This window comes from Benincasa hispida, chromosome 4 (genome assembly GCF_027475165.1).
Source record: "Benincasa hispida cultivar pf3 chromosome 4, pf3_genome.v1.1, whole genome shotgun sequence".
Classification (NCBI taxonomy): Eukaryota; Viridiplantae; Streptophyta; class Magnoliopsida; order Cucurbitales; family Cucurbitaceae; genus Benincasa; species Benincasa hispida.
The window spans coordinates 69054004-69080191 of record NC_143481.1 but is presented as its reverse complement, the minus strand read 5'-3'; the positions used below and the strand labels follow the sequence as shown (position 1 = coordinate 69080191).

The 26188-nt window shown below is 39.1% G+C and overlaps 1 protein-coding gene across 2 annotated transcripts; it reads left to right on the top strand.

Moving 5' to 3' along the window:
* Window positions 1-2220: 2220 nt before the first annotated feature.
* Window positions 2221-23846, top strand: LOC120076794 (eukaryotic translation initiation factor SUI1 family protein). Of its 2 annotated transcripts, XR_005481644.2 has the most exons (10): window positions 2221-2730; window positions 3238-3349; window positions 3531-3721; window positions 3814-3908; window positions 3992-4420; window positions 5641-5749; window positions 6732-7377; window positions 22619-22753; window positions 23115-23354; window positions 23495-23846. XR_005481644.2 is itself a non-coding variant. In XM_039030710.2 (9 exons), the coding sequence occupies exons 1-8, from the start codon at window positions 2596-2598 to the stop codon at window positions 22738-22740; spliced, it is 1839 nt and encodes a 612-aa protein (XP_038886638.1). In that variant the 5' UTR covers window positions 2221-2595; the 3' UTR covers window positions 22741-22753; window positions 23495-23846. The 2 variants fall into 2 exon arrangements, 1 of the variants encoding a protein (XP_038886638.1); XM_039030710.2 differs by lacking the exon at window positions 23115-23354.
* Window positions 23847-26188: the final 2342 nt, after the last annotated feature.

Below are 26188 nucleotides of genomic sequence, written 5' to 3'. Positions count from 1 at the left end.
TTTGAGGTGAAATTTAATAGTGAAAAATGACTAAGGTGCTAGGTCTTCAAAGTGGAAAATCCCACATTTTGGGATTTTGAAAAATCAACATTTTTCTTTAATTTTGAAAAATAATTCCAAAATCAAAACCCAATTTTTAGTTTTAATTTTATAATTAAACTAAAATTTATTAATTTTACCAAAAATTAATTCAATTAATTAATTTTTCTAAAATTAATAATTAATTAATTTTTTTGAAATTAATAATTAATTAAACAATTTAATTAATTATATTAATTTAATATCAAATATTAAATTAATTTAACATCAATTCCACCAACATGAATTCCTATTCATGAAATTATATTTAAATCATATTTAAATATTAATTGATTCTCCAATTTCGTTTAATTTCATAATTAAACGTGTAATTATATCAAATATAATTACTAATTCTCTTAATTCGAATTCGAACATTTCAAATTAACTTATCACGCTATTCTAAGGCTTAATCCGTTTGTGAGTTAGTAGAGGGACCTAATGAACCTACAGACCATGGGCTCCAACAATCCAAGATTAATTGGCTAAACTCTTTAAATCGAATTAACCCCCCATTCGTTAACTACCGGGTCATTCCACTAAAGCCCAGTAGTTGCACTCAGATATATTGTGTTCACTTGATTAACCATGAGTAATAAGTCGACCTTTCACTGGTTGTTCATAATAACGACTGGGTGAAATGATGTTTTACCCCGGGCCAATGAGAGGGTGAGGTCCCTTGTTCAAGATCTGGATTCAACATTTAAGAGAACAACCTTCCTTCTATCCCTAAATCGGGTAGGCGTGAATTCCATCTTGCACCCTATGTCCTCAGCTGTCTACCCTGTCTTACCCTTGAAATGGGAGACTTATTGAGTTGGCGCTGTTGAGCCAACCCTCACCTATGCAAATCTAAGGATAATCCCGAATAAATAGGAGTTCATATTTAGCTCAGGATTAAGATCGAGTTACCTAGGTCATCTAAGCAAAATAGTCAGTCTTAAACAGTAAACAACAATATAAAGTAAAAGCAACTTATTTCTTGATTCGATCTTACGCAAACTTATCGCATAGGACACCGCCACTCCTCTTGTCAATACACGAACAAATCAAGATCACTTCATTTGTAGCACCTTACAACAAATTGTAACAACTACAGAGTGAGCCGCATCCAATAGTGTTACCAGAATAAAGCACCCAACCTTATTTATATACTATAGACCGTTTTGGCCTTTTACTCGAACTTGATCCATCTTTATGTCTCCATACAAAGTTCATGTATTCATATAATAGTCATAGATCTTAGTTTATTGGATTTAGTCTTTACAAGTGCAATTTACAAAATTCAATAACAACTTTATTGAAGAAATGTTGAAAAACATATTTATTGATAATAGAAAATGTTTAACTTTACAAACTGTGAGTTTTAGGACATACAACCCAACACCAAGGATACATGTTAAATAAAAGAAACAATTTATTACAAGACAAAAATGGAACAAGGAGTTTCTCAACATTTACCCATTCTTTTTAAGAATGTTCCTCAAATTTTAGAAATAAGGAACGAGAATGGTTATCAAACAAGTCAATTTCTTGAAAAATGAGAAGCATATATAGAAAATAGGAAACGAGAACGTTATGAAACGGGCCCTAAACGATCGCCAAACAAAGAACTAAACAATCACATAACAAAAAACTAAACGATCGCATAGCAAAAAACAAAACGATCGAGTAACAAATAACTAAACGATCGCTCATCCTTATCTAAACAATCTTTTAAGTTTCTCTAACCGGTCATTTAGAAAAACGTTAAATGCTCGCCTAACTTTAATTCAACAATCAATTATGAATGAACTCTAAACGATCACATAACAAAATACTTAATGCTCGTCAAAGCTCAAATGTTAACATGCATTCAAGGAGAAGAGTCACATACCTTTCAGATCACAACGACAGTGAAAAATGTATAGAAAAGAATGGTTAGAAGGTGGCCAAACGCTCAAATAAAGTGACGAGAGAAAACGAAAGAAACCTGAGAGCCAAAGAGCATAATGAGAGAGGTAAGCGAAAATAATGTGAATGCTCACTTGGTAAAGTATTCTTAAAGGTGAGATATGAAGAGTTTTTAAAATTAAGAGTAAGACTGGTACTTTGCAAGAGCAAAATGTCAATTATAGATCAGTTTCTAGAAAGAAATTATTCATAGAAAAGTTTTTAGTTTTTTAGTCCTTTTTGTGAAATTTTCATAGGGAATTTGTGTTTAATTGTTGACGGCTGTTTTCCTTATTTTTGGTTTTTCTTTTCATAAAGTTTAACCTATTATTATTGATTAAAAAGAGGAGGGGGGAAAAAAAAATCACCGGGGGAAATATCTCACCGTTCCAGAACCATCCCATCTCCGAGAGTCCTAGAAAGGCTGCAGCCTCGACGAAAGCTTGCACTGCTTCCGCTGTCGAAAAGTAACATTGACGTCTGCTTCTGCCAGAATCGTGTCATCGGCGACAGTCCTCTATCCCCAGCGGTATTATCACTGTCCACCTAGCGACAGCTACCTCGAGTAAACGATTAAGGAACAATATGTTCAAGAAGGCGGCAGAAGCGAAGTTACACCAGAGATTATCTGGTGCAGACAGGAAGAAGCTGAAGAGGACTGTTAAAGAAAGGTTCCCCGGAGCTTCCGACGCCGATATTGATGTCTTGCTTCCTCCCAAGGTATTGCTATTTTTCCAATCAATTTTGTCTGTCCTAATTTAATTATGGCAACTGCTCACCAGATTACTTTGCGATTCTTCTTCTCGTTTTTAGTTGAAATTATCGCTGAATATCACTTGCGTCTAATTCCTCTTAGATCAATCCTGCACCCTAATATTCTTATCTACCTGTAAAAAATTGTTTTGGTACTAGCATTGCGATGAACCTTGCGTCGCTAACTACCAAACTAAACGTCATTTTTTTATGCATTCAATATTTACTCATTTCGTGGAGGGAGAAGAATTTGTCACTAGATAGCTCAATTTTAAAGAAAAGGTAGCAGATTGAGTAGAAGAGTAAAGAGGACCTTTTGGAGATTATGGTCTTCCTGGCTTATTGGTATATTTTGTCAAAGCTCTTTTATAACTATTATATTTATTTTATCACCATAGAGTTCACTTTGTTTTTTTAAGTAATTATCATCTCCCCATATACTTCATTCTATCAATCCTAAATTAACATGTTTAGGTCGAGTTTTCTGTTGCCAAGTTCCAAAATCGCGTCCACATATATAGTCTAGAAGGAGGCTTTCCTATGTTTTTTGACGTCGATGGGAGAGGAACTGACATATTCCCCACAGGTATTTGATCCTTTACTAGACTTTATCTTTTACACCAGAAGATTCTCTTCAAATTTTCACCACCACTATTAATTATTATAAGGGTTCCTAAAGCTTTCCTTCACAACATTTTGGTTATTTTTGGATTGGATGATTGTTTCTCAGTCTTATTGCTTTAGTAACATTCTCAATGCCATTACAGTTTTTGCACTCTGGATGGTACCAGAGTTGTTGCCTGCCTTCATTCTGAAGGGGGGTGAAGTCTCTCGCTATGTGATAGGAGGAGCAGACTTGATGTTCCCCGGTATTCATGTTCCTGCTGAAGGTCTGCCCTCTTTTTCATCTGGGGAACCATGGGCTGTGAAAGTCCCTGGCAATGCATCTCCTATTGCTGTAAGATTCACTGAAATTTGATCTCATGTTGCAATTTAACTTTGGCTGTGAAGGCAAATTAGCACTCTAGTCAACCTGAAGATCTCATGCAGGTTGGTGTTACCACCATGAGTAGCACTGAAGCATTAAAAGCGGGTTTACGTGGAAAGGCTCTGAGAATTCTACACTACTACAGGGATTCCCTTTGGTGAGATGATCAAATTGGCTTAGAAACAGAGTGATCGATTCTTGATGAATGACACGATCTTATCTCTTAAATTTATTTGTCAGGGGATCAGTAGAGGGTCATTATGTGCCGAATGCAGGTTTTTTGGAAGATGCTGTATATGGAGATCCTGCTTTGGCATCATCTTCACAAACCGATGGCTCTTGTGAAGGTACTGAAGCTGACGATGCTTCAAATTATGGACAGAATGACAGTGGCAATAAAGAAGTTGGGGGATCTGTCGATGAAACTACAAGTGATGTTCTTGATGAGTCTGGCGTTGTTCTAACAGCACAAACTGATTCAACTACTGATGAAATCGTTTCTGGTGTGAATGATTTGAAGGTTGTAAATGATATTTCCACTGAGGAACCAAATGTACAACATACTCTATCAGCTGAAGATGTGGACAAGCTTCTCGATAAATGTCTTCTTCAAGCCCTACATACAACAGTGAAAGACAAAGATTTTCCACTTCCTGGAAGCACTCTATGGTAAGAAATTCTGACCTGTCATAGAATTCTGACATAGGAGTGAGTTTGTTTGTTTTGAAGACTTAAGGCTTCGTTTGGGATTGCGGTAGCTTTTAAAATAATTGCTAGCAGCCGTGCTTTTAAAATCAGTTGTAAAGAGAAGTAAAATAGTGTTTGGTAAATTTCAGCTTAAACTTGAAAAAGTAGTTTAGAGTATTTGGTAAATAAATATAAATACATCTTATTTTAGATATAATAACTAAAATAGACTTAGAATCAACTTTTTTATTATGATTTTTTTTTGTAATTTAAAATTTTAAACAATTTTTAAATATCAAGGGCAATAGCTTTATTTAAAAAAAAATCAATATGTTATATATATTTTTTTAAAAATGATGCATTTAACTCATGAAAAATAGAAAATAGATTTGATCAAGTGAGAAATAGATAAATATTTAAAATAAATCTTCTTTTTAAAATATAAAATTGAAAACTAAATATTAATTAAAAATTGTATTTGATTTTAGGAGAATCTAAAAGCTAGTATGATACTGCTTTTAAACTAGACGTGAAATTAACGTGTTTTTAAAAGTGATTCTAATAGATTTGATTTAAATCTGTTTTAACAAACGCAAAAAACGGTTCAGATTTTTTCTAAATGGCTTTTTTACACAGCTAACGCAATGCCAAACATAGCCTAAGTTTTAAAAGATATTTCTGGTATATTTTTCATATGAAATATTTGTTGCAAGTTGACAATTCTTTCATGTTATAAGTGTGATTATAATTTTATGCAAGTAAAGGGTAGTAGCTACGGATCCATACTTCCATTGTTACCATTGTTGGATTCATATTGTGGCTTGCTGCACTAGGAACATCTGCATTTTCTGAATGATTCTTCTTCTTGGCTGTTGGCCATTTAGTATATCTTCGAGGAAATTTAACTCTCTTTTCCGAAAATATTTGTGTAAAAAGAAATGTTTTATATTAAAAGAACTGTACTGACATAGAAGTAAGACAGATTTCCATACTTGAAAAGGAATAAAGAAACGGTATAATACAACTCAAAACCCAAATCCGGAGGTGGTGTGTTTGTTTTTTTGGGGGGGGGGGGGGTGGGGGTGTGTGGAACATCCTCAAAATGCTTATTGATTGATAGAGAAGCTCTTGACTTGAATGCTTACTACTGTGAATTTGAAGACCCACATAATTTCGTTTCATTCACTTTTTGCCCGATGTAGGTCAAATCATGTATTGCCTTGTCGGCCTCCTGGCATGATGCTAGACATCAAGAAATCATCCTACAAGAAATTGTCAAAGTGGTTGCAAGCTAAATCCTCTACTGGACTGGTATGTCTCATGCTATTTCTATTCAGCTTCTTAGTTTTAAAATGAACTGCTGACTTTGTATCATACTTAAAACCTAATAGTCATGACAGAGCAAGAGGGAATAAAACCACACATAGTTCATCTTTATGCTTTGCTAGTTGATGTTTTAGAACAAGCTATGTCATCTTCTTTGTCTTCGTCTTCGTCTTTTTAGTAAGAAATAAAAAGTCTTGTTTCCTCTTTTTTTTCTTTTTTCTTTTTTTTTCTAATAAACAAAGAAGTGGGTAGGTATATAGATTGATATTAGTGTAAAAAACAGGTGCATTGTATATAGATTGAAAAATAGGTAAGCATGAAGTTCAGTGTAGAATTCAGGTGTATTTGTGATTGTGGGTTCAAATCTTAGTGACCACATATTTAAGGATGCTTATAAATATTAATCTTTCATGAGTTTTCTAATGATAAATGTTACAATGTTAAACTGTAAAAGTTGGCGTATAAGATTTAGTGAAGTAGCCTGTAAGTTAGTATAGACAACCACCATCATTGCAAAGAAAATACCTATTTCTTGATTTTATTCATCATGGAGGCAAAATATAACTAATCAAATTGGAGTACCTTTTGGAGTCCGTTACTAAGATTGGACATTAGTCTCCCCTCTTTTTATCTACCGTTTTATGGTGAATAGAATTTGTGTCTTATCCCTGAAAAAAAAACAGAGAGAGAAGAAATGATGGAAAGAACTTCAAATTTATATCCTTCCCTATGGAGGCAAAGTTATAAAAAGCTGTGCTGCCTCAAACTTCATTCTACCTTTATTTGTCTCATACAAAGTATGTAAAATTTTAGTTTACTATCAACTGAAGGCTGGTGTTTTGAAGTTGGATTATGTTATCTGAAGATCTTGGGTTCTTATCAGGGGAAAACAACAAAAACGAAATGCTTACTTATGTCACTTGTTATTGTGCAAACGTGCATTGAATATACTATTCATTTGTTTCAGATTACAGTGAGAGAGGATAAGCACAAAAAAGAGACGGTTTTGTACTCTGTTAACCATAAGCATCCAGACTACATTTCCTTTAAACCAGAGAAGCAACAGGTAGAGAAAATTGATCAGAGCAACAATCACGGTCCAAAAGAAAGTTCATCCAATAAAATGCTTGAAGTAGCAGAGATATACAAGCCAAGTGTGCATGTCAATCCCATTTTTGTTACTGTGGGGGCGGACACTAGCAAACTTTACACTGCAGCAGAGGCTACTGATATTGTCTTCCAATACGTTGAGAAAGAAAAGTTGGAGAAACCAACAGATAAGACTAGAGTGGTCTTGGATGCAATATTATGCGATGCACTGTTCAAGGGGGCCATTAAGAAAGGAACAACATATCCAACAGAAATTCATAAAAAAGATATAGGTTCAACATTTATCAGCCGGATGCAACCTCATCATATTGTAACAAGAGGAAGTGAGTCTGTTGTTTGCAAAGGTGCATTAAAAACTATTCAAATAATGACAGAGCGACGCCAAGGAAATAAGAAAGTTACAAGACTTTCTGGATTGCAAACGTTCTTGTTGGATGCTGAAGCATTGGCATCAGAGCTTCAGAAAAAGTGTGCTTGCAGTACGACGGTGGCAGAGTTGCCTGGTAATATGACCTGTCTACATATTGTTTTTGTTCTTTTTTGTTTTTTTTATGAAACAATTTCATTGGTGGTATGAAATTACAAAAGAAGGGGGAGACCCCACAAAAGGAGTTACATGAGACCTTTCCAATTGGAGAGGAGAGTGGAAAAGCTATGGTGTTGAAATAAAAGAGAAAATTTAGACCAAGTGACAACCATGTTAACCATAGTCTATAGCATTAAAAAATTATATAAAAAGAAAGCTCTTTGTCTTGGAATCTTCTATTTCTTTCATGCCATAAATTCCATCAGAAGGCTCTTTTAAAATTCTCTCGAACCATTTTCTTTTCCTTTTTGAAAGGATGCCCTCCAAGGGTATATGAGAGGAGGAGATTGGGATCTTTAGGAAGGACCGTGTGTAGTTGAATGATGAAAAGATATGGTTTCAGAAGACCCTCGCAAATTTGCTGGAGACCATAAAATGACTCTGAGATTCATAATGTTGCTTGCACATGGAGCACCACTGTGGATAAGACCATGAAAGGCAGTCTTCTCTGTAATTTATCATGAGTATTAATGGCTCTTGAGATAGTTCCTTAAGAAAGTCCTTAACTTTTTTGGGTAGTGTTCTTTCCTAATTAATTCAGAGCAGATTCATTGTTGGATGGAACAATGTCACGCAAGAGGGAGCTGTATGTAAAAAAACCGTTGGGGTCCAATTTCCAAATTCCCGGTCTTTTTATAAGTAGACAGTGGACAAGCAGTGAATGAGAGTTCCATATTCTTCAATTTCGGCGTTTCTAAGATTTCTTCTCAATTGAAAATTTGAAAAGCCAAATTTAGTGTTCTAAAATTCCTTGACAGCCCAGTTTCTACTGAGAGTAAGATAAAAAATCAACGGATATTTCCTTGCAAGAGGTTCATTTTCAAGCCATATATCCATCCAGAAGGAAATATTTGCCCCATCACCAAGAGTATAGGGTGTTCTGCTGTGTATCAGGGGGCAACATTTATCTGAGGTATCTTTTTATGGGGGTATGTTAAAAGGATCTTACGTTGAGAAAAATGAAGAGACCTCACAATGTTTATAAGACACATTGGCTACTTCTCTCTTTGTCAATTTGTTTCAAGATAGAACCCGTGTTCATCAAATCGATTGGATGTTACCTTTCGAGATGCTTGACTATTGCATTTGGGAAATTAGTAAGGAAAGCCTTGGTAGCCAAGTATCTGTCAATAAGCATATGAGTGGGAGAGTCTAAAGTCAATCCATGTTATTGAAAAACTAAAGGGTAGAAGAGAAAACACCAAGGTTACGTGGAAAACCCTAGGTCAGGGAGAAAAAACCACGACAAGAGTTTTTTTTATTAATTTTTGATACACACTACACAGTACAGGTACAAATATAAATAGCCATAGGTCAGAAACCCTAGACTTTAGACACCACGTAAAAAGACTAAAATACCCTTAGGACTAAACAACATTTTGCGACACTCCCCCTCAAGTTGGGGCATATATATCAATAAGACCCAACTTGCTAACACAGGTGTCAAATGTCTGTCTCGGTAACCTTTTGGTGAGGACATCCGCAATCTGTTGACTGGATGGAACATAGGAAATGTAGATAAAGTGTGTGTCGGTCGACCTCAACATGTTTGGTTTTGTCGTGTTGGACAGAATTGTTAGCAATATAAATAGCAGCCTTATTATCGCAATAAAGTTTCATCGGGTCATGACTTTCCTGATGAATATCTACCAGAACCTTTTTCAACCAAATTTCTTCACAAATTCCCAAGCTCATAGCTCTGTATTCAGCTTCGGCACTGCTTCTAGCCCCGACACCTTGCTTCTTACTCCACCAGGTAACTAAATTTCCCCACACAAAAGTACAATATCTCGAGGTAGATTTTCTATCCATAATAGAACCAACTCAATCTGAATCTGTGTAGGCCTTAATGCGTCTTTTGTCATGTTTTCTGAACACCAAGCCTTTTCCGGGCGTAGACTTTAGATATCTCAGAATTTGTGTAACTGCCTTCATGTGTCTTTCATAAGGAGTGTGCATAAATTGATTGACTAAACTAACTGCATACGATATATCAGGCCTGATATGCGAGTGATAGATCAGCTTCCCCACAAGATGTTGATATCTTTCCTTGTTAACAGGGACATCTTCTACTGATTCTACCATATTGCTATTGACTTCTACCAGCGTATCTGTAGGTTTGCACCCAGTCATTCCTGTTTCTCTCAACAAGTCTAGCGTATATTTTCTTTGAGACATAGAGATCCCTTCCTTTGATCTTGCTACCTCCATTCCAAGGAAATATCTCAAGTCACCAAGATCTTTGATCTTAAACTCATCTGCCATCTTTTGTTTCAACCTGCCAATCTCTGCTGAATCATCTCCTGATAGTGAACAAGGTGTGATCAAAATGTCCTTGAACAAACTCCTGGGACTTGACAAAGGTAGTGAACCTATCGAATCAGGTGTAAGACCACCCATAATAAACACCTATAAACGGCGGGGTAGAAAAGGAAATGAAGAATTGGGAAGTTGAGGAATATGCTGAAATTAGTTAGAAGAGGTAAGAGGGGGACCAACTGTAGGTGTCACAAATTTGTTAGGGAAATAGGGGACCATGAGAGGCAAATTAGAGTATAAAAAGGGGTAGGGAGTAGGGAAGGCAGGCCAATTTTGGGAATCAAGTAAGGTTCATTGGAGAGGATACTAGCCCTCTATAAGGTGCTGGAAGGAGATAGTTTTCTGTTCAGTTTGTTTCTTGTCCTTGAGGATTTTCCATGTATTTGCTGCTAAATTTTCTCAGAAAGTTCATAGATAAATATTGAGAGCACTGCTCTATTCTGGGAATTTCTTTGTTAGGATAGCCTTTTATTTGTAGGTAATCAAAATCCTAACAAATTGGTATCAGAGACACCTCCATCTTGGGTAAAACAAGAGCAGAAAAGAAGAGGGAGATGGAAGAAGAGCTGGAAAATCAAGCCAAAAATATTGCAGAACTAAGAGAATGGATGGTCGAAATGCGCAAAAACTTGGAGATGGTAGTTACTACCGTCCAACTGTTGATAGAGTCACGAGAAGAGACCTCGGAGGTGACAACGAAGACCCCAAAAACATGAACGTCCAAAGGAAGCGACGAAGGAGAAAGCTCCTAAGCTCGAGCAGCTGATAATCCCACAGATCGAAGTAAGTATAAACGACTCGAAATGCCAATTTTTATAGGGGAACATCCGGACTCTTGGGTATACCGGGCAGAACATTTCTTCGAAATCCACGAGCTGTCCGATGATGAGAAGGTCAAAGTAGCAGTCGTAGCTTTCGCTCCGGAGGCGGTAAATTGGTTCCGATGGGCACACAACAGACGACCGATTCGAACATGGGATGACTTGAAAAATCGGATGTTCGAGAGATTCCGACCATCCCAAGAAGGTACTCTCTTATCTCGACTTTTGCGTATTAAACAAGATGGCTCTTATGAAGATTACAAGAAGAATTTCGAAACATGTGCAGCACCGTACCGGAAATGACGAAGGAAGTTTTGCAGGAGTCATTCGTAAATGGGTTGGCACCGGACATCAAGGTAGAGCAGATCAGTAGACATCCGTTGAGCTTGGAAGCTTGTATGAGAGAAGCCCAAGCCATCGACGATCCTAACTTGGCCTTCAAGCTAGCGAAGGAAGAAATGGACCTGGCCCAAAGAATGGCCCATCGGGGCTCCAGTTCTTCAAACGCGAGTGGACGACCCAACTCACCTGGCAAAAAAACAAACGAGCCCACTCTTAAGAACATAGTGCTGCCTGATAAGGGAACGACCCAATAGAAGGAAAAGGTATCTCAAAAGCTGACGGATTCTGAGGCCAAAGAGAGAAGGGAAAAGGGGCTTTGTTTTCGTTGTGACGAGAAGTACCATCCCGACCATTGTTGAAAATTGAAGGAGATTCGAGAGCTCAACCTGCTAATTCTTCATGACGAGGAAGAAATTGGGGTAGAATCAAGCGAAGTGCTGTTGGACGAATCGGAAATCAAAGCGTTAGAGGTTTCAGACAACGTGGAGATTGCCATACGTTCCATCCTTGGATTATCAGGAAAGGGCACGATGAAGCTGAAAGGGTTACTCGCCGGACGAGAAGTAGTGGTGATGATTGATTGCGGAGCGACCCACAATTTTATACATCGAAGATGGGTTGAAGAATTGAAGTTACCTTTGATCGATACAACAAACTACAGAATCATAGTCGGTAATGGAGATGCCATCTAGGGCAAGGGGGTTGGCAAAAAAGTGGTGGTTGTGCTACCGGAAGTGACGATAACAGAAGATTTCTTATTGTTGGAGCTCTGGTGAGTGGATATTATACTCGGAATGGAATGGTTGTGCAACATGGGCTACATGGAGGTACACTGGCTGACATTAACCCTGACGTTTACATCCAGACTGAAGCGGATAGTATTGAAGGGTGATCCATCCCTCACAACGGCAGAAGTCTCCCTAAAGTCCTTAACCCAGACGTGGAGCGATGACGATTTGGGTTTTTTGGTGGAATGTCAACAACTCGAAACCGAGCCACCCGAGGAAGCAAGTTACGAGTCCGAATCTGAAGGAGGAACATAACCACCCCTAGGTATTCAAGAATTGTTAATTGAATTTTCAGACATATTTGAGGCGCCTTCTTCTCTTCCACCCAAGCGAGTAATCGACCACGGTGAACGTGAGACCATACAGGTACAGTCATACTCAGAAAAATGAAATAAAAAAATTGGTTAATGAGATGCTGTCTGCAGGAATAATCCGACCAAATCAGAGCCCTTATTCCAGCCCTGTCCTCTTAGTGAAGAAAAAGGATGGAGGATGGCGTTTTTGTGTGGATTACAGACGATTGAACCAAATAACTGTGGCCGAAAAATTCTTGATTCCGATGATTGAAGAGCTCCTGGACAAATTGCATGATTCAACAATCATTTCTAAATTAGATCTCAAGTTAGGATATCACTAAATAAGAATGCACGAGCTAGACGTAGAAAAGACTGCCTTCCGTACTCACAACGGCCACTAAGAATTTTTGGTCATGCCCTTCGGACTAACCAAAGCATCGACTACATTTCAGTCATTGATGAACCAGATTTTCAGACCATTCTTACGAAGGTGCGTTCTCGGTTTCTTTGATGATATAGTGATTTATAGTCTAGATGAGGACACCCATACTAAACATTTGGGCATGGTAATGAATGTTTTGCGAGATCATCAACTTTTTGTGAACCGGAAGAAGTGTATATTTAGCCAACGACGAATTCAGTACTTGGGTCATTGGGTATCAGTGGCTGGAGTTGAGGCGGATGGTGAGAAAATATAAGCAATGTTGAGGTGGCCAGAACCAAGGAATGTATTAGAACTAAGGGGATTTCTAGGCCTCACCGGATATTAACCAAACTACTGCAGAAGAACGCCTTTCAGTGGGATGACAACTCCACGGCAACTTTCGAATCTCTAAAGCAAGCCATGGTAAGTCTGCCCGTGTTGGCCCTGCCCAACTTTGAGTTACCTTTTATTATAGAAACTGATGCTTCAGGCGTGGGGCTCGGGGCTGTGTTAATGCAAGAGCAACATTCGGTGGCTTACTTTAGCCAAGCCCTGTCAGCACGAGCTCAAGGAAAATCCATCTATGAGAGGGAACTTATGGCGGTAGTGCTCGTGGTACAGAAATGAAGACCCTACTTGTTGGGCCATAAATTCACAGTCATTTCTGATAAGAAGGCCTAGAAATTCCTCCTAGAGCAAAGAGAGGTACAACCCCAGTTTCAGAGATGGTTAACGAAATTAATGGGTTATGATTTTGAAATCCTTTATCAGCCCGGGTTGAATAACAAAGCCGCGGATTCCTTATCAAGAATGCCCCTCCAATCTGAATTAATGACAATTGCAGTCCCATCATTAATAGATGTTCAGGTAGTACAACAAGAGATTGAAGATGATGAAGACCTCCTACAAATCCGTAAGAAATTGGAAGAAGATCCATTGAGCTATGAGAAGTTTTCCTTGTCACAAGGACGATTACTGTACAAAAATAGACTGGTGTTGTCCAACAAATCAGTTTTTATACCTACATTATTAACAACATTTCATGACTCTATCCTAGGAGGACATTCAGGGTACCTACACACGTACAAAAGTCCTCCTAGGTACTTACGCACGTACAAAAGAATATCTGGAGAACTATATCGGAAAGGAATGAAGGTAGACGTCAAGAGACATGTAGTCGAATGTGTGATCTGCCAAAGGAATAAAAAACGAAGCCATTGCTCCAGCCGGGTTACTCCAACCTTTACCGATACCAGATCGAGTATGGGAAGACATCTCAATGGATTTCGTGGAGGGACTACCCAAATCAACCGGGAAGGACTCATTGATGGTCGTGGTGGATAGATTAAGCAAGTATGCCCACTTCATTCCACTCAGTCATCCATACACGGCCAAGAAGATAGCAGAATTTTTTGTGTGGGAGGTAGTACGACATCATGGTTTTCTAAGATCCATTGTCTTCAATTGGGATAAGATCTTTATGAGTAGCTTTTGGGTGGAAATGTGTAAAGTCCATAGAGTGGCCCTCAAAAGAAGTACAACTTTCCATCCTCAAATAGATGGACAAACTGAACGTGTCAATTGCTGTGTAGAGACTTACCTCCACTATTTCTATAATGAGCAACCCAAGCAATGACTCCATTCTATTCCATGGGCTGAATATTGGTACAACACCACCTTCCATGCATCAATCAACACCACACCATATTCAATAGTTTTTGGACGTCCAGTGCCACCCCTAATTTCTTATGGGGATCGGAAAACAACGAATGACACTCTTGAGCAACAATTGATCAAACGAGATAGAGCACTGATAGCACTTAAGGAGCATCTCTCGGTGGCCCAAGAAAGGATGAAACGATATGTAGATCAAAACGGAAGGGAAGTCGTTTATGAAGTTGGAGATCTAGTTTTTCTCAAATTAAGACCATATCGACAACGAACTTTGGCAGGAAAAAGGTGTGAAAAACTCGCTCCACGGTTTTACAGACCTTACAAAATTGTAGGAAAGATTGGGGAGGTAGCTTATCAATTGGAACTTCCAACGGAGGCCAAAATTCATAATGTATTTCATGTTTCACAGTTAAAAAAGTGCATATGCAAGTCCGCTCTAGTGCAAACTCAAGATCCAGATTTATCAGATGACTTCGAGTTGCAAATGACATCAGAAGCAATAAGGGGCGTTCGTTGGAATGCAGAAATGATGCGGGAAGAATGGCCTAGTGATGACATGCAGAAATGCACGTCATCTTAGGCCTTTTATTTAGAATTATGAGGGCTGTTAAGCAGAATATGCGGCAATTAGGTTAGGAATTCATGAGAAAATGAGTTTGCATCGTCCATCGTTAAGAATCTCGACTAAACCATTATTATGCATTATTATGCGTTCAATTGTCTATCTTTGTAGCTAACGCAGGAATCGGACGTAGATGCGGAAGCCGGGCTATCGCATAGACGACCGCATACGGAGAAATTCTCCATCGCAAACGCGAACGCATACGTTCAACGCATGGGTGTTGCGGTAATCAACCGCATGCGTCCATCACATAGGAGTTGCGATCGTCAAGTGATTGCGGTCATCGTGTAGAAATTGCGTTTATCAAGCGAATGCGGTCATTGCAAGATTGCGGCTACACGATAACCATAATAGTGGGGTGAATGCAAGGTTGGTGGAATGGAAGCATCAACGCATATCTCGGGAAAACCAAAAGATGTTGACATTTCACCTACCACGTCGTTAGCGTAGAGATTCAGAAAAGGGACAACGTGCTGCGATTGTCAGAATCAGAGCAGGTCCATAAATGCTGTCGGCAATCAAGCTCTATAAATAGAAGTCGATGAACAGAATTTCATTTTATCTAGGGTTTTCACCCAAGGTTTCCTACCTTCGGGTGGATCCTTGTGATCCAGACAAATGCGTGAGAAGAAAGCTTGAGAGTTCATCATCTCCTTCATCCATTCAGAGTGACGACCGGAGTCTCCACTGGAGTTAGATCTCGATAGAGTCAGCTCCATCGCCTTTCCATGACATCACCGGCAGTCTTGACACACATTGTTTGAAGCAAGACATTGCTTCCAGCTGGTCCTTTCATTTTCTCATCTTTTCTCATATTGTATTGTATTACATTTTGGATTAAGAAATTAATACATTGTGTGTTTAATGCATTTCTATATTTCCTTCGATTCTATCTCCATCTTCATTACTTAGTATCCTTAATCTTCATTGCATCACTTAGTGAGGCTGTTAGAGTATCGCATACTTAATCATGCGGCATAGAAATATGAAGCATGTAGCAAATCAACGGGAGGTGTGCATTGCGTGAGTGTTGTGAGAAAACCTTATTTGCTTAGTGTGAAGTTGTAGCAACGCCTGTCTATAGGCGGACGCAACGCTTGTATATGAGCAAAGTCAGCAACAACTAACTGTCCGGAAGGGTAAGTGGTTGGTCGCATTAAGCAATGTAAGCTAGTGTTCACTAGAGATAGGAATGATCTTACGTCAGCCAAGTTTATGCAGTTACCTTGTCTTATGAGCGCATCACTCAACATTTAGGCATACATGAGAGAGTAGTCTAAAAACCAAATCTATGTCTTGGGAGAGTGGATTGGATCGCATAAGCAAGAATGGGGAACTTAGAGATAAGCTTCGTTTGCTATTACACAGCGTATGCACCCTACGGAGAGGATATTGCATGCGTCCAAGAAGTAGGATACGGTGATGGTATGCGGTCATCTTGTTTATGTGTGAGAGCACATGAGCAGGAATAGAGACTTGGGAATAAGGCCTCTCGACACTTCGCATACACATCGCATACGTCCTAGATTTAGGCACGAGTGTGTGTAGCATGATCGCATAGCTTGCGTTGGCTGAGGTTGCCCTTGCGGTCACTCTTAAGGGTTGCGATGAAGACATCCTCACATTTTATCTATTTTCCATCCATTTACTTCACGTCAACAGTTGTCTTGTCTCTACCTCTCATTCATACTCTCATTGCTTTGACTGTTAGTTAGGAGTAGGAGTAGTTATTAGCTTATACCCTCCATCATTCTTTTATTCAACCGCCGCAAACACATTATCACATAGCATTTAGTTACAAGTTCCTGAGTTCGACCTCGGATCACTCGAGAAACTTGCGTTCGCGTTATACTTGGTTGGTGCGAGCGTAAGAAAACTTGTGACGGGAACGCATGATCATCGCATAGTTTCATTCCAACGCATGACCATTGGCGCATGATAATCAACGCATAGCTTAAGACATGCATCGCATACTGCGTTCACCTAATTTTCGCCATCAAGTTTTTGGCGCCATTGTCGGGGATTGACAATTATTAGTGCTGAATATTTTTATGATATTCTGTAGGACAGATTTCTGTTGTACAGTCTGTTTACGCGAAGAGCAGACTGATGGTGCATGAGTACTGGTACAGAGCTAGAATTCGATGCCGACCCAGAGATCGAGTGAACCTTTCGTAGAAGAGCACGTCAAAACCAACTAGGCGAAGAAGAAATATGGCAAACAACGGAGAGAGGCCCGAAGGGAATCAAGGAATGAATCGGCTACCGCAAGACCCAGTCTTTCTGGCCGCTGATCGCAACATTCCCAGGAGGAACTATGCGGCGCCTAATCTATACGACTTCTCGCATGGTATCGCAAGGCCTATAGTGGAGGAGAATGCCAGATTTGAAATTAAGTCAGTCATGCTCCAAATGATTCAGAATGCGGGTCAATTTGGAGGTTTACAAGGAGAGGACTGCATGCACATCTGACCAGTTTTGTAGAGATGTGTAACACATTCTCCATCCTTGGCGTGACTCCAGAAGGCATACGACTATATCTCTTCTCGTGTACACTCAGAGACGAAGCAAAGAGGTGGGCTCATTCGTTGGAGCCAAATGAGATCAATTCTTGAGATCAATTGGTTGAACGGTTCATGAAGAAATTTTTCCCTCCCCCAGTCAACGCAAGAAGATGAAGGGAAGTGTTAAATTTTGAGCAAACGGAAAATGAGACTCTGAGCACCGCATGAGTGCGATTTAGAAGACTGGTGAAAAATTGTCCGCATGATTGCGTTCTCATGGAGACCTTTTTATAACGGCTTGGATAGAGCGACACAAGCTATTGCAGATGCCTTCGCGACAGGAGGATTTATGGATAAGACGTACACTAAAGCAAAAGTCATCTTAGATTGCATCTCGTGAAATATGGATGATTGGATTGATGATGGGTATGGAGGAAGAGGCCCAGAGCAAAGGAAAACGGAGAGCGCCATTGTACCAGTTGATACAATGACCACATTGGCCGCCCAAATGGCCGTAGTCACCTCGCTCCTCCAAACAATGGCTATAAATCAAGGAACTCTCTCCCAAGGTGCAACGCAAGCCAATGCGCTAACGCAAGTGGCAACAGTAAGCTGTGTACAGTGCGGAGTGGGTCATTCAGTGGAAGTTTGCCCATCAAATCAATAGACAGTATACTCTATCCAGAACAACCCATTCAGCAACACGTACAACCTAGGTTGGAGGAATCATCTCAACTTCAGTTGGGGAGGAAACGACGACCAAGGGGGCCAAAGAACCATGCAGAACAATCATTCAGGGAATCGAGGCAATGCTCCGATTTTTCATCAAGGTCAAAATCAAAGTAACTATCAGAACAGGCAATCGCACAACCAACCTTCTTCATCTAACACCTCATCGAATTTGTCATCCTTGGAAGCTCTACTCAAGCAATACATAGAAAAGAACAATGCGATCATGCAATCGCAAGCATCTTCCATCAGGACTTTGGAGGTGTAGGTCAGGCAGCTTGCGGCCGAACTTAGAAACAAAGCACTTGGTACGCTGCCTAGCAACTCAGAAGCACTTGGATTGAGTGGGAAGGAGCAATGTCAAGAAGTGACATTGGGCAGGCAAGCCTGATCGCCTGTGGGGATGCGTTTGCAGTAACACTGAAGATCCTTTTTAAACATCCCTATCAACTATCTTTACTGTCTCATTTACTGCTTTGTTATTGCATTATTGAAATTAGTTTATTGCTTGCGTTGATTTAGTTTCCTGCCAATTTGAATTTATTTTCATTTCAATCTCAGCTTGCGTTGATTTTAGTTTTCTGTTGAATGAGCCTTTGATTGCGTTGAATTAATCTACTGTTGAATGAATAATGTAAGTGAACATCGCAACGTCTTATCAATATGGTTTTGGGATAAGCGTTGCGATGTTGGTGATACTATGACACGTCAGGTATGCATACGTCGACGGGTGTATCTTGTGTTAATAGATACACTTTGCGCCTGTCTTCCAAAAATGCATTGCGTTGACGGATGTGTTGTGCTCGTATGTACATTGCGTCCGCCCTCCGCAAATACGCACTATGTTGACGGATGTGTTGCGCTGGTAGAAATACCTTGCGTTCGTCCTCCTAAGTTGCGTTGCGTTGTGTTGATGGATGTGTTGCGCTAATATATACATTGCGCCCGTCCTCCGCAAACATGCACTTGCGGTAACGGACGTATTACATTAACAACTAAACATTGTGCCCTTCGTATAAAACAATGATAAAATATTCGCGGGGTGGGTAATCGATCGATCGTTTCAGCTCCCGAGGTGAATTATTACTTAGCAGACGAAAGGACGTCCTTTCCTGCTATGCCTTAATGGGAGGGGTGCGGCAGACTTTTTGGATTACCAAAGCCTGCCATCGCAGCGATTGCGTTGGCCCATCAAGGCCCAATCTATAAATCGCCCCTCCTCAACCCGAGGAGTTCACTTTCATTCCCTTCGCAAAAACCCTAGCAAAATCTCTCTGCATACCCTGATAGCCATCCACACTTTCTTCCGAAGAACGAAAAAAATCTTCCAACTTCTTTCCCTTAACCGAACCAATGGCCGGACAATCATTCCATTCTTCTTCCTATCCATCGTCCCCTTTCCACACCCCGTCACCGCGCGGGAGGCGGTCTTCCTCGCCGCCAGTTGCCGCCTCGCCACCCAGCCAAAGCTAACCCCTAGAATTGTCGGAAAACCCAAGCGAAAACCCTCTGTAGCCGCAATACCACTCACCCAACGTGAGGGGCCGAGCACGAAGAGTGCCCCTACCACCAGACTTGAGGAGGCGCTCCTAATACCTTCAACCGAAAGTGAGTTGAAAAGAAAAGATGACAAGGAGGTGTTCGGTAGTATTCTGAGCCACTTAGAAAGGGATGGGGGGTTGCTGGAGGCCGGAGTAGTAAACCAACCACTGCCAACGGAGGAGTTAGTGTTAGCTTCACGGAGGATGACCCTGACCATTTCGGATCTTTAGGAGACTGCCTCAACAGACTCCAATGAGGGACCCATAAGGGCTATTTTGGAGGTTATGGAGGTGAAGAAGCAGACGGAGAAGTCTGAAGAAAAGGAGAAGAGAAAAGTCGAAGAGAAACAGGCCGAGAAAGATGAAGTCACCCGGTTGGAGAAGGAGAAGAAAGAAAAACGGAGAAGTGAAAGAAAACAGCACAGACGAGAAGAGAAGCGCCTGAGGAAAAAGGAAGAAAGGAGGAAAAGGGCGGAAAGTCTGGATGTCAATGGAGAATCAACCACCGCAAGGGTGGAAGTGGGGTGTTAGCGCAAGTTAAATAATCAATGCAACTACTAGCTTCATGGCCGCATTCCAAACTAGTTATGTCAGACGACAAGGAAGATCCTGACATCTCCCCTTTAATGCGACATCGCAAGGAGAATGTGCTGCAAGGGTCCACAAGAGACCTAACAATTTATCAACGCATAGAGAAGGAGAAGGAAGAAAGAAGAAGAGAATTAGAGGAGAAGGAAGAAAAAAGGGCACGGGCGCACCAAATCATCGCATCGGTTGATTTGGCCAGAAAGCTTCATGATGAGGAGGTTCGCCGTGGCAACGCAAGGGTGGAAGAAGAGGAGAGAAGAAGGCTCGAGGATGAGCAGCGCATTGCGCTCGCCTCTGAGCAATTTGAAAAGGAAATGAGAGAAGAAGAGGAAGTGGAGGAGAAGGCAAAGGAGGAAAAGGAGATGCGCCGCAAAGCAAATATTCAGCGCATCAGAGAGAGAAAAAGAAAAGAAGTGGAAGAGTGGGAAAAGGAAAAACAAGAGCAATGCAAGGTGCGGGAACGCATCCAAAGACAAAAATCTCGCCTTGCGTCCGCTCAGGAAAAGGGCAAAGCAAAGGTGGAAAGCAGTGAGCTTGTGCCGGCCAGGAGGCGACCAAAAACCAAAAAGGAAAATGATGATCTATGGATGGAAATGAGCTTCTTTCCTGCGCCAGCGCTACTACCGGATCTCATCATTAGCATTGAAGCTTTTTGCCAGTGACCATCCATTGTAATTCCATCGGTAGTGAGGGCCTTCTACCATGGCCAGCTCCACGACACTGAAGATGCGGTGATCGTCGAAGGGAGGGTAGTGCCATTCGACGCAGAGGACATCAATCAACTCTACCAGCTGAAGAATTTCCCGGAAGCACCGGGTAACAAACTGATTGATGATCCTACAGAAGAAGATATGGAGGATGCACTGAACACATTTACGCAACCGGGCACCAAATGGATGGTGTTCTTACCGACATAAAAACCCTCGCCTCCAACCGGCTGCTACTTGAAGCGTGCCTTTGGGTCTACTTGGTGAAGAGACGGCTCATCCCAACATCACATGATAAAACCATTTCTAGGGATAGAGTCATGACCGCATATTGCATTGCGCGCAGCATTCTGATTGATGTGGGCCAGCTTCTTGCGAAGCAAATCCGAGGTTTTGTTGGCCGTGTGAGAGGCCAGTACTTCTTTCCATGGACAGTTTCGAGCCTATACCTATCTGTGGGCGCAGGCATTGACGAAGAACCCATGCCAGAAGTGCACGACATCGTCAGCACAAAAATCCTGAGAATCCTTCTCAAGGATTCGCCGCATTGCCCCGAGCCTCTACCGAAGCGGCCCCTTATTGATTTGAATGTGCCGCAACCACCAAGACCCAAAAAGCAGCGCTGCAATGACAAAGGGAAGGAAATCATCCAAGGAAGTTCACCGCAGAAGCAAACCAATTTACCCTTGGACCCTTTACCCTTAGTTATTCGTCCACCAAGCCCAACAGCTGAACCCCTTTCCTCTCTTCCCGAACAATTTACCAATCTCCTCCTTGCCCCCGACTCCAACCCCGCATCACCAGCAGCTTCCACTTGGTGCCCATGATCATCCACTTGGATAGTGGGACCGGTTGAATGGCCACGATTGTCGCAAACTCGAATGATGGGTACCTTAATGTCCGACATATCGTTGAAAAAAGGAAACCCAAAATACAAAATCAGTAGATCTGGAAAAAAAAAAAAAAAAACAAAAACAACACAGAGGCTTAAACGAACTAACAACTAAGAAAATTATAGTTGATGGATAGCGGAAACCGGTCGGTAGTGGAAACGGCGGTCGGCAGCACAGACACGATTGGACGGCAGACTGCGAAATCGTGACTAAAAAATGTGACTTAAACAACGTTCACGACTTTCAGGTGGACGTCCGGCGGTGGAGCTTCAGGTGGCCGACAAAAGGTTGGGTTTTTTCTAGGGTTTCAAAAAGAAAAAAAAATATGTTTTTTTTTTTTTTGGTTTTTAGCATTTCAAATATTTTGTTACTCTGATACCATGCTAAAAACCATTATTTTTTCTCTTATTAATCTTAGAAGGAAAGGGTTTCTTAAATAGAAGAAATACCCGATTACAAATAAGGAAAGAATAAAATAATTATAAATAAGGAAAGAATAAAATACAACAAATATAATACAATAAGTACAATATAAAATTTCACAATAAAAGAAATAATCAACCATTCACCTCGTAGAAGGTTGATTATGTACTCTAAATTACTCTGATTTATTCAATAATGTACAAATTTAACCCAAGGATTTATTTGGAAATGAATAAGTTAAGAATACATGGAGTTCGGAAGTTTGTAGTTTTTTCTTCTTTTCCTTGTTTCTATTTTTGTCTCGTTTCTTGATGGGAAAATTTTTCAGATGTTGTTAGCCAATTCTCATTTCTTTTGGTTAAGGTATTAACTTACTGAAGAAAGGATACCTAAATTCTAAATGAACATAATATTCATCTGATGATTTTTACTGTTCTCTTTCTGAATGCATTGATTCTCCTGATGCATTTTGGAAAAACAAATTCAGGTAAAAAAGGGTATGAAGTTGTGGTCCAAGGTGGAGTCATTGATGGCTTGGCAAGACATCTGATTGAACAATATGGGATTCCAAAAAAGTACATTGAAGTACTTGATAAAACAAGGAAATGAGAGGCTAGAGCTGGTTAGTTTTTTATTTTTTGATGCATGTAGTTATATACTAAAAAATAGTTGGTATTACTTTTTTTGTATCTAGTAGTAATATTAAGTGCATGCTTGGGAGTAATTTTGAAATTATTAGAATCATTTTTAATATTCGAAATCACTCTGAAACACACTTTTAATCCCTCAAAATTAATTTAATATTTAACTTTACACTTTTAAACACAATTTTTGTATCATCAAAATTGATTTTGAATAATTAAAAAGATGTTTGTGGGTATTTTTGAAAATGTCAAAAGTGATGTTAACCATTTTAAAATCACTCACAAACATATCCTAAATGAATGGCCACCTTACCTCTGTTTTTGCTCCTTTCCATTTAGGAAGTAACGTTGATATGCGATAATCGACTGCTTCCCACTGATTTGCTCATGGAAATGACCAAATTGGTCCAACTTGTTCTCATCACTTAATTGCACCAACACGACACGATTTCTGACACATATCCTAGCTACTACCAATGGTTATAAACCCAAGTCTTATTTGGGACTTGATTATGTTAAGATTTTAAAAAGTGGAACGAATAGAACAACGAAGAGGTGGTTACTGTTGTCGACAGAGAGGTAACATGATCATTGTGTGTTAAAAATGTACATTCCATTATCATACTGTTACTGTTGACTATTATATGCAGGCTATCTGTTGAAGTTTAAGCAGTCAATATTGACACTTGTTTTTACTTTCAATTTTATATAATTTACAGGGAACTTACGAACCACAGGCTTATGATATCAAGTAAAGATCTGCTACTACCAGCACCCGCATCATGCAAAGGGAAAGCCCGAATCAAAAGATATGATAGAAGTTATTGACGATGAGGTATCAAAATTTGATTCATGCAACAAAGATAGATTCCTCGTTTGTCTCTTTAGGCTGGAAAATTGGTTCTAGTTTCAACCACACTGAGTGTTTATCAACTTTAAATTTGTTCATCCCGTGTTTTAGGCCGCCTTGTGTAAAAGAAAATGTTTGTAGGACAAACCAAATATGATTTTATCAAACCTTTGAGAGATTTTCTTACACTAATGAGTTATTTCAGTGGTCTTGTTATTTTACCCCTTGACTTTTAATCCTAAAGTTTATTTTTAAACATGATTTTGTCAAACATTTGAAAGATTTTCTTACACTAATGAGTTATTTCAATGGTCTTGTTATTTACCCTTTGACTTCTAATCCTAAGTTTATTTTTATCTTCTAATTATTTATTCTTTCAGTTCTATCCTTTAACAATTTATTGTAATTTGGTCCTTTACTTGAATAATTTTTTTAACACTTTCGGAGGAAAACTTCCATAATCCAATTTGTAACTGAGTTATTAATTTTAATTCATTTTATGAAAAATTGAATAAAATTTTTACATACTTTTAAACTAAAAATTAAAGAAATTAGTCGAATAACTCGAACCAATTCAATCTAAATGTTTTCATTGTTGGGTAGAGTTGAGTTCATTATTTAATAAGGGTTATTTGGGTTGAAGAAATTTATAATATGGTTAATTATATTGAGTCTAAAAAGTGCTTCCATTGAACTTCAATCCATGAATACCCTTATACACACTCACTTGGCAAGACGTTATGGTGTTGTGGCTACATTTCTTCTCTCATTTCTTTTTTTAGGGCGCTTTGAACTTGTGATATATGTTTAATTAGTTAAGTTAGCAAATAATAGAAAAAGAAAGCTATTCATTTTTTTATTTTAAAAACTCTTATTACATTTTTAATTTATGCTTAGAACATTATAGCTTCAAAACTTGTTTGAAGATATTGTAGTTTTTATTAGGCTGCCTGATGTTGCTGATGCTGCTGATGCAAGGTTCCTCTTTCACTCAATAAATAACAAAATTTATTTGTGCCCAATGATTATTGGTGTGGTTGGTTTAACTTTTCAAGTGTTTGATTTTGAAAATAAGTTATTTTGAAAAAAAATTGAACTGTTTGGCAACTATTCAAACTAGCTTTTGAAACATTTTTAAAAAGTATTTTAAATAGTTTTGAAAAACATTTTTTTCTCTCTTGTCAATCTAATGAGGTCTTACATTAATTGGTGTTGATCGATCAAGTATGAGTGATGAAAATAAAGATAGAAGAGGTCTAACTGCAAATATATATTATTGATGAAATAACGATCTTGAAGTATTCAAAGTATCAAAATCCATAAAAACAGGTCTACTTTTAATTTAACTATGATTATGAACCAATGAAGGGAGACTATATAAAGTGATAGGCAAGGTATTAACTTTAACACAGTTAACAATGATGGACAAATAGGTTTAAACAATGATTCAATCTTTCAAGTGCTATACCTTAAGCGATGCGGCTGCACTATACTAAGACAGTGAGTTACCCATGAACAAACTACTACTCTTGTTCAGTCTTGTGTCAAGTTTCTTTAGGAGGCTAACATGAGCGTAGCTCAATTGACATAGTACTCGTAATATCGACCTTGAGGTCAGAGATTCGATTTTCCTGTCCCACATTTTAATTATAATATCTTTGCAAAAAAAAAAAAAAAAAAAAAAAATCCTTTTGAGGTCTAAGTAGCTAATACTTAATGTTTCCACGATTAGCGGAATCTTAGACTAATTCAAGTTTAATTTTTTTGGTGTCCCTTATTTTTAAAGCGACATGACAGTCTTATTTCTAGGCTCTCAATCTCATATTCCTTTGTCTCATCCGTTTACTCCTCAACCTTCTCAGCATTAGGATTCCATTAGATCGTTAAAGTAAATAGCCAGTATAACTTACCAATTTTATCTTCAAATTCAACAAAGATAACGTGTAAAATAAAGTAGTATGAAGTACAACGTTGCTTAAGCCATAAACAATCCAAGGACTTCCACATTGTTGAATCCCTAAAGGATTTAGCTCATGACTAATGATAAAATGATGGATTTTATTGAATAACAAATCATAGCTACAAGATAGCATTCAATGGGTAAGAAAATAAAGAAACCACAAGAAATAAATGAATGATAAATGTGGAAATACAACTCAAGAACCTTGAGACAATTCCCAAGTTCCTAGTTTTGTCCTTAGGTGATTTCCTTTTCCAAGGATGAATTGTCTCTCGCCGCACGTTTTCATGGGATGAGATGGCCTAGAGTGATCACACCTCAGAGGAACTTTCGTCCTTGAGGCTATTTACTTGATAAGTTGAGAAATCGCCCAAAGGGATTGATTAAAATGGGCAGTAAAACTGTGAGTAAATCATGATGGAGTCATTAACAACAATAGTTGTTATCTTGAAATGAGGAGCTTCCCTTCCTTTTATAGGTCCCAAATCGGTTGAAGAGGGTCGAGATTCAAGCTCTGAGGGTTTATCGGGAGATTTCGAGGTTGAACAGCTGCTTCGAATGGGAAAAACGCAACCACCGGTGACTAGATCGAATTTTGAAAAA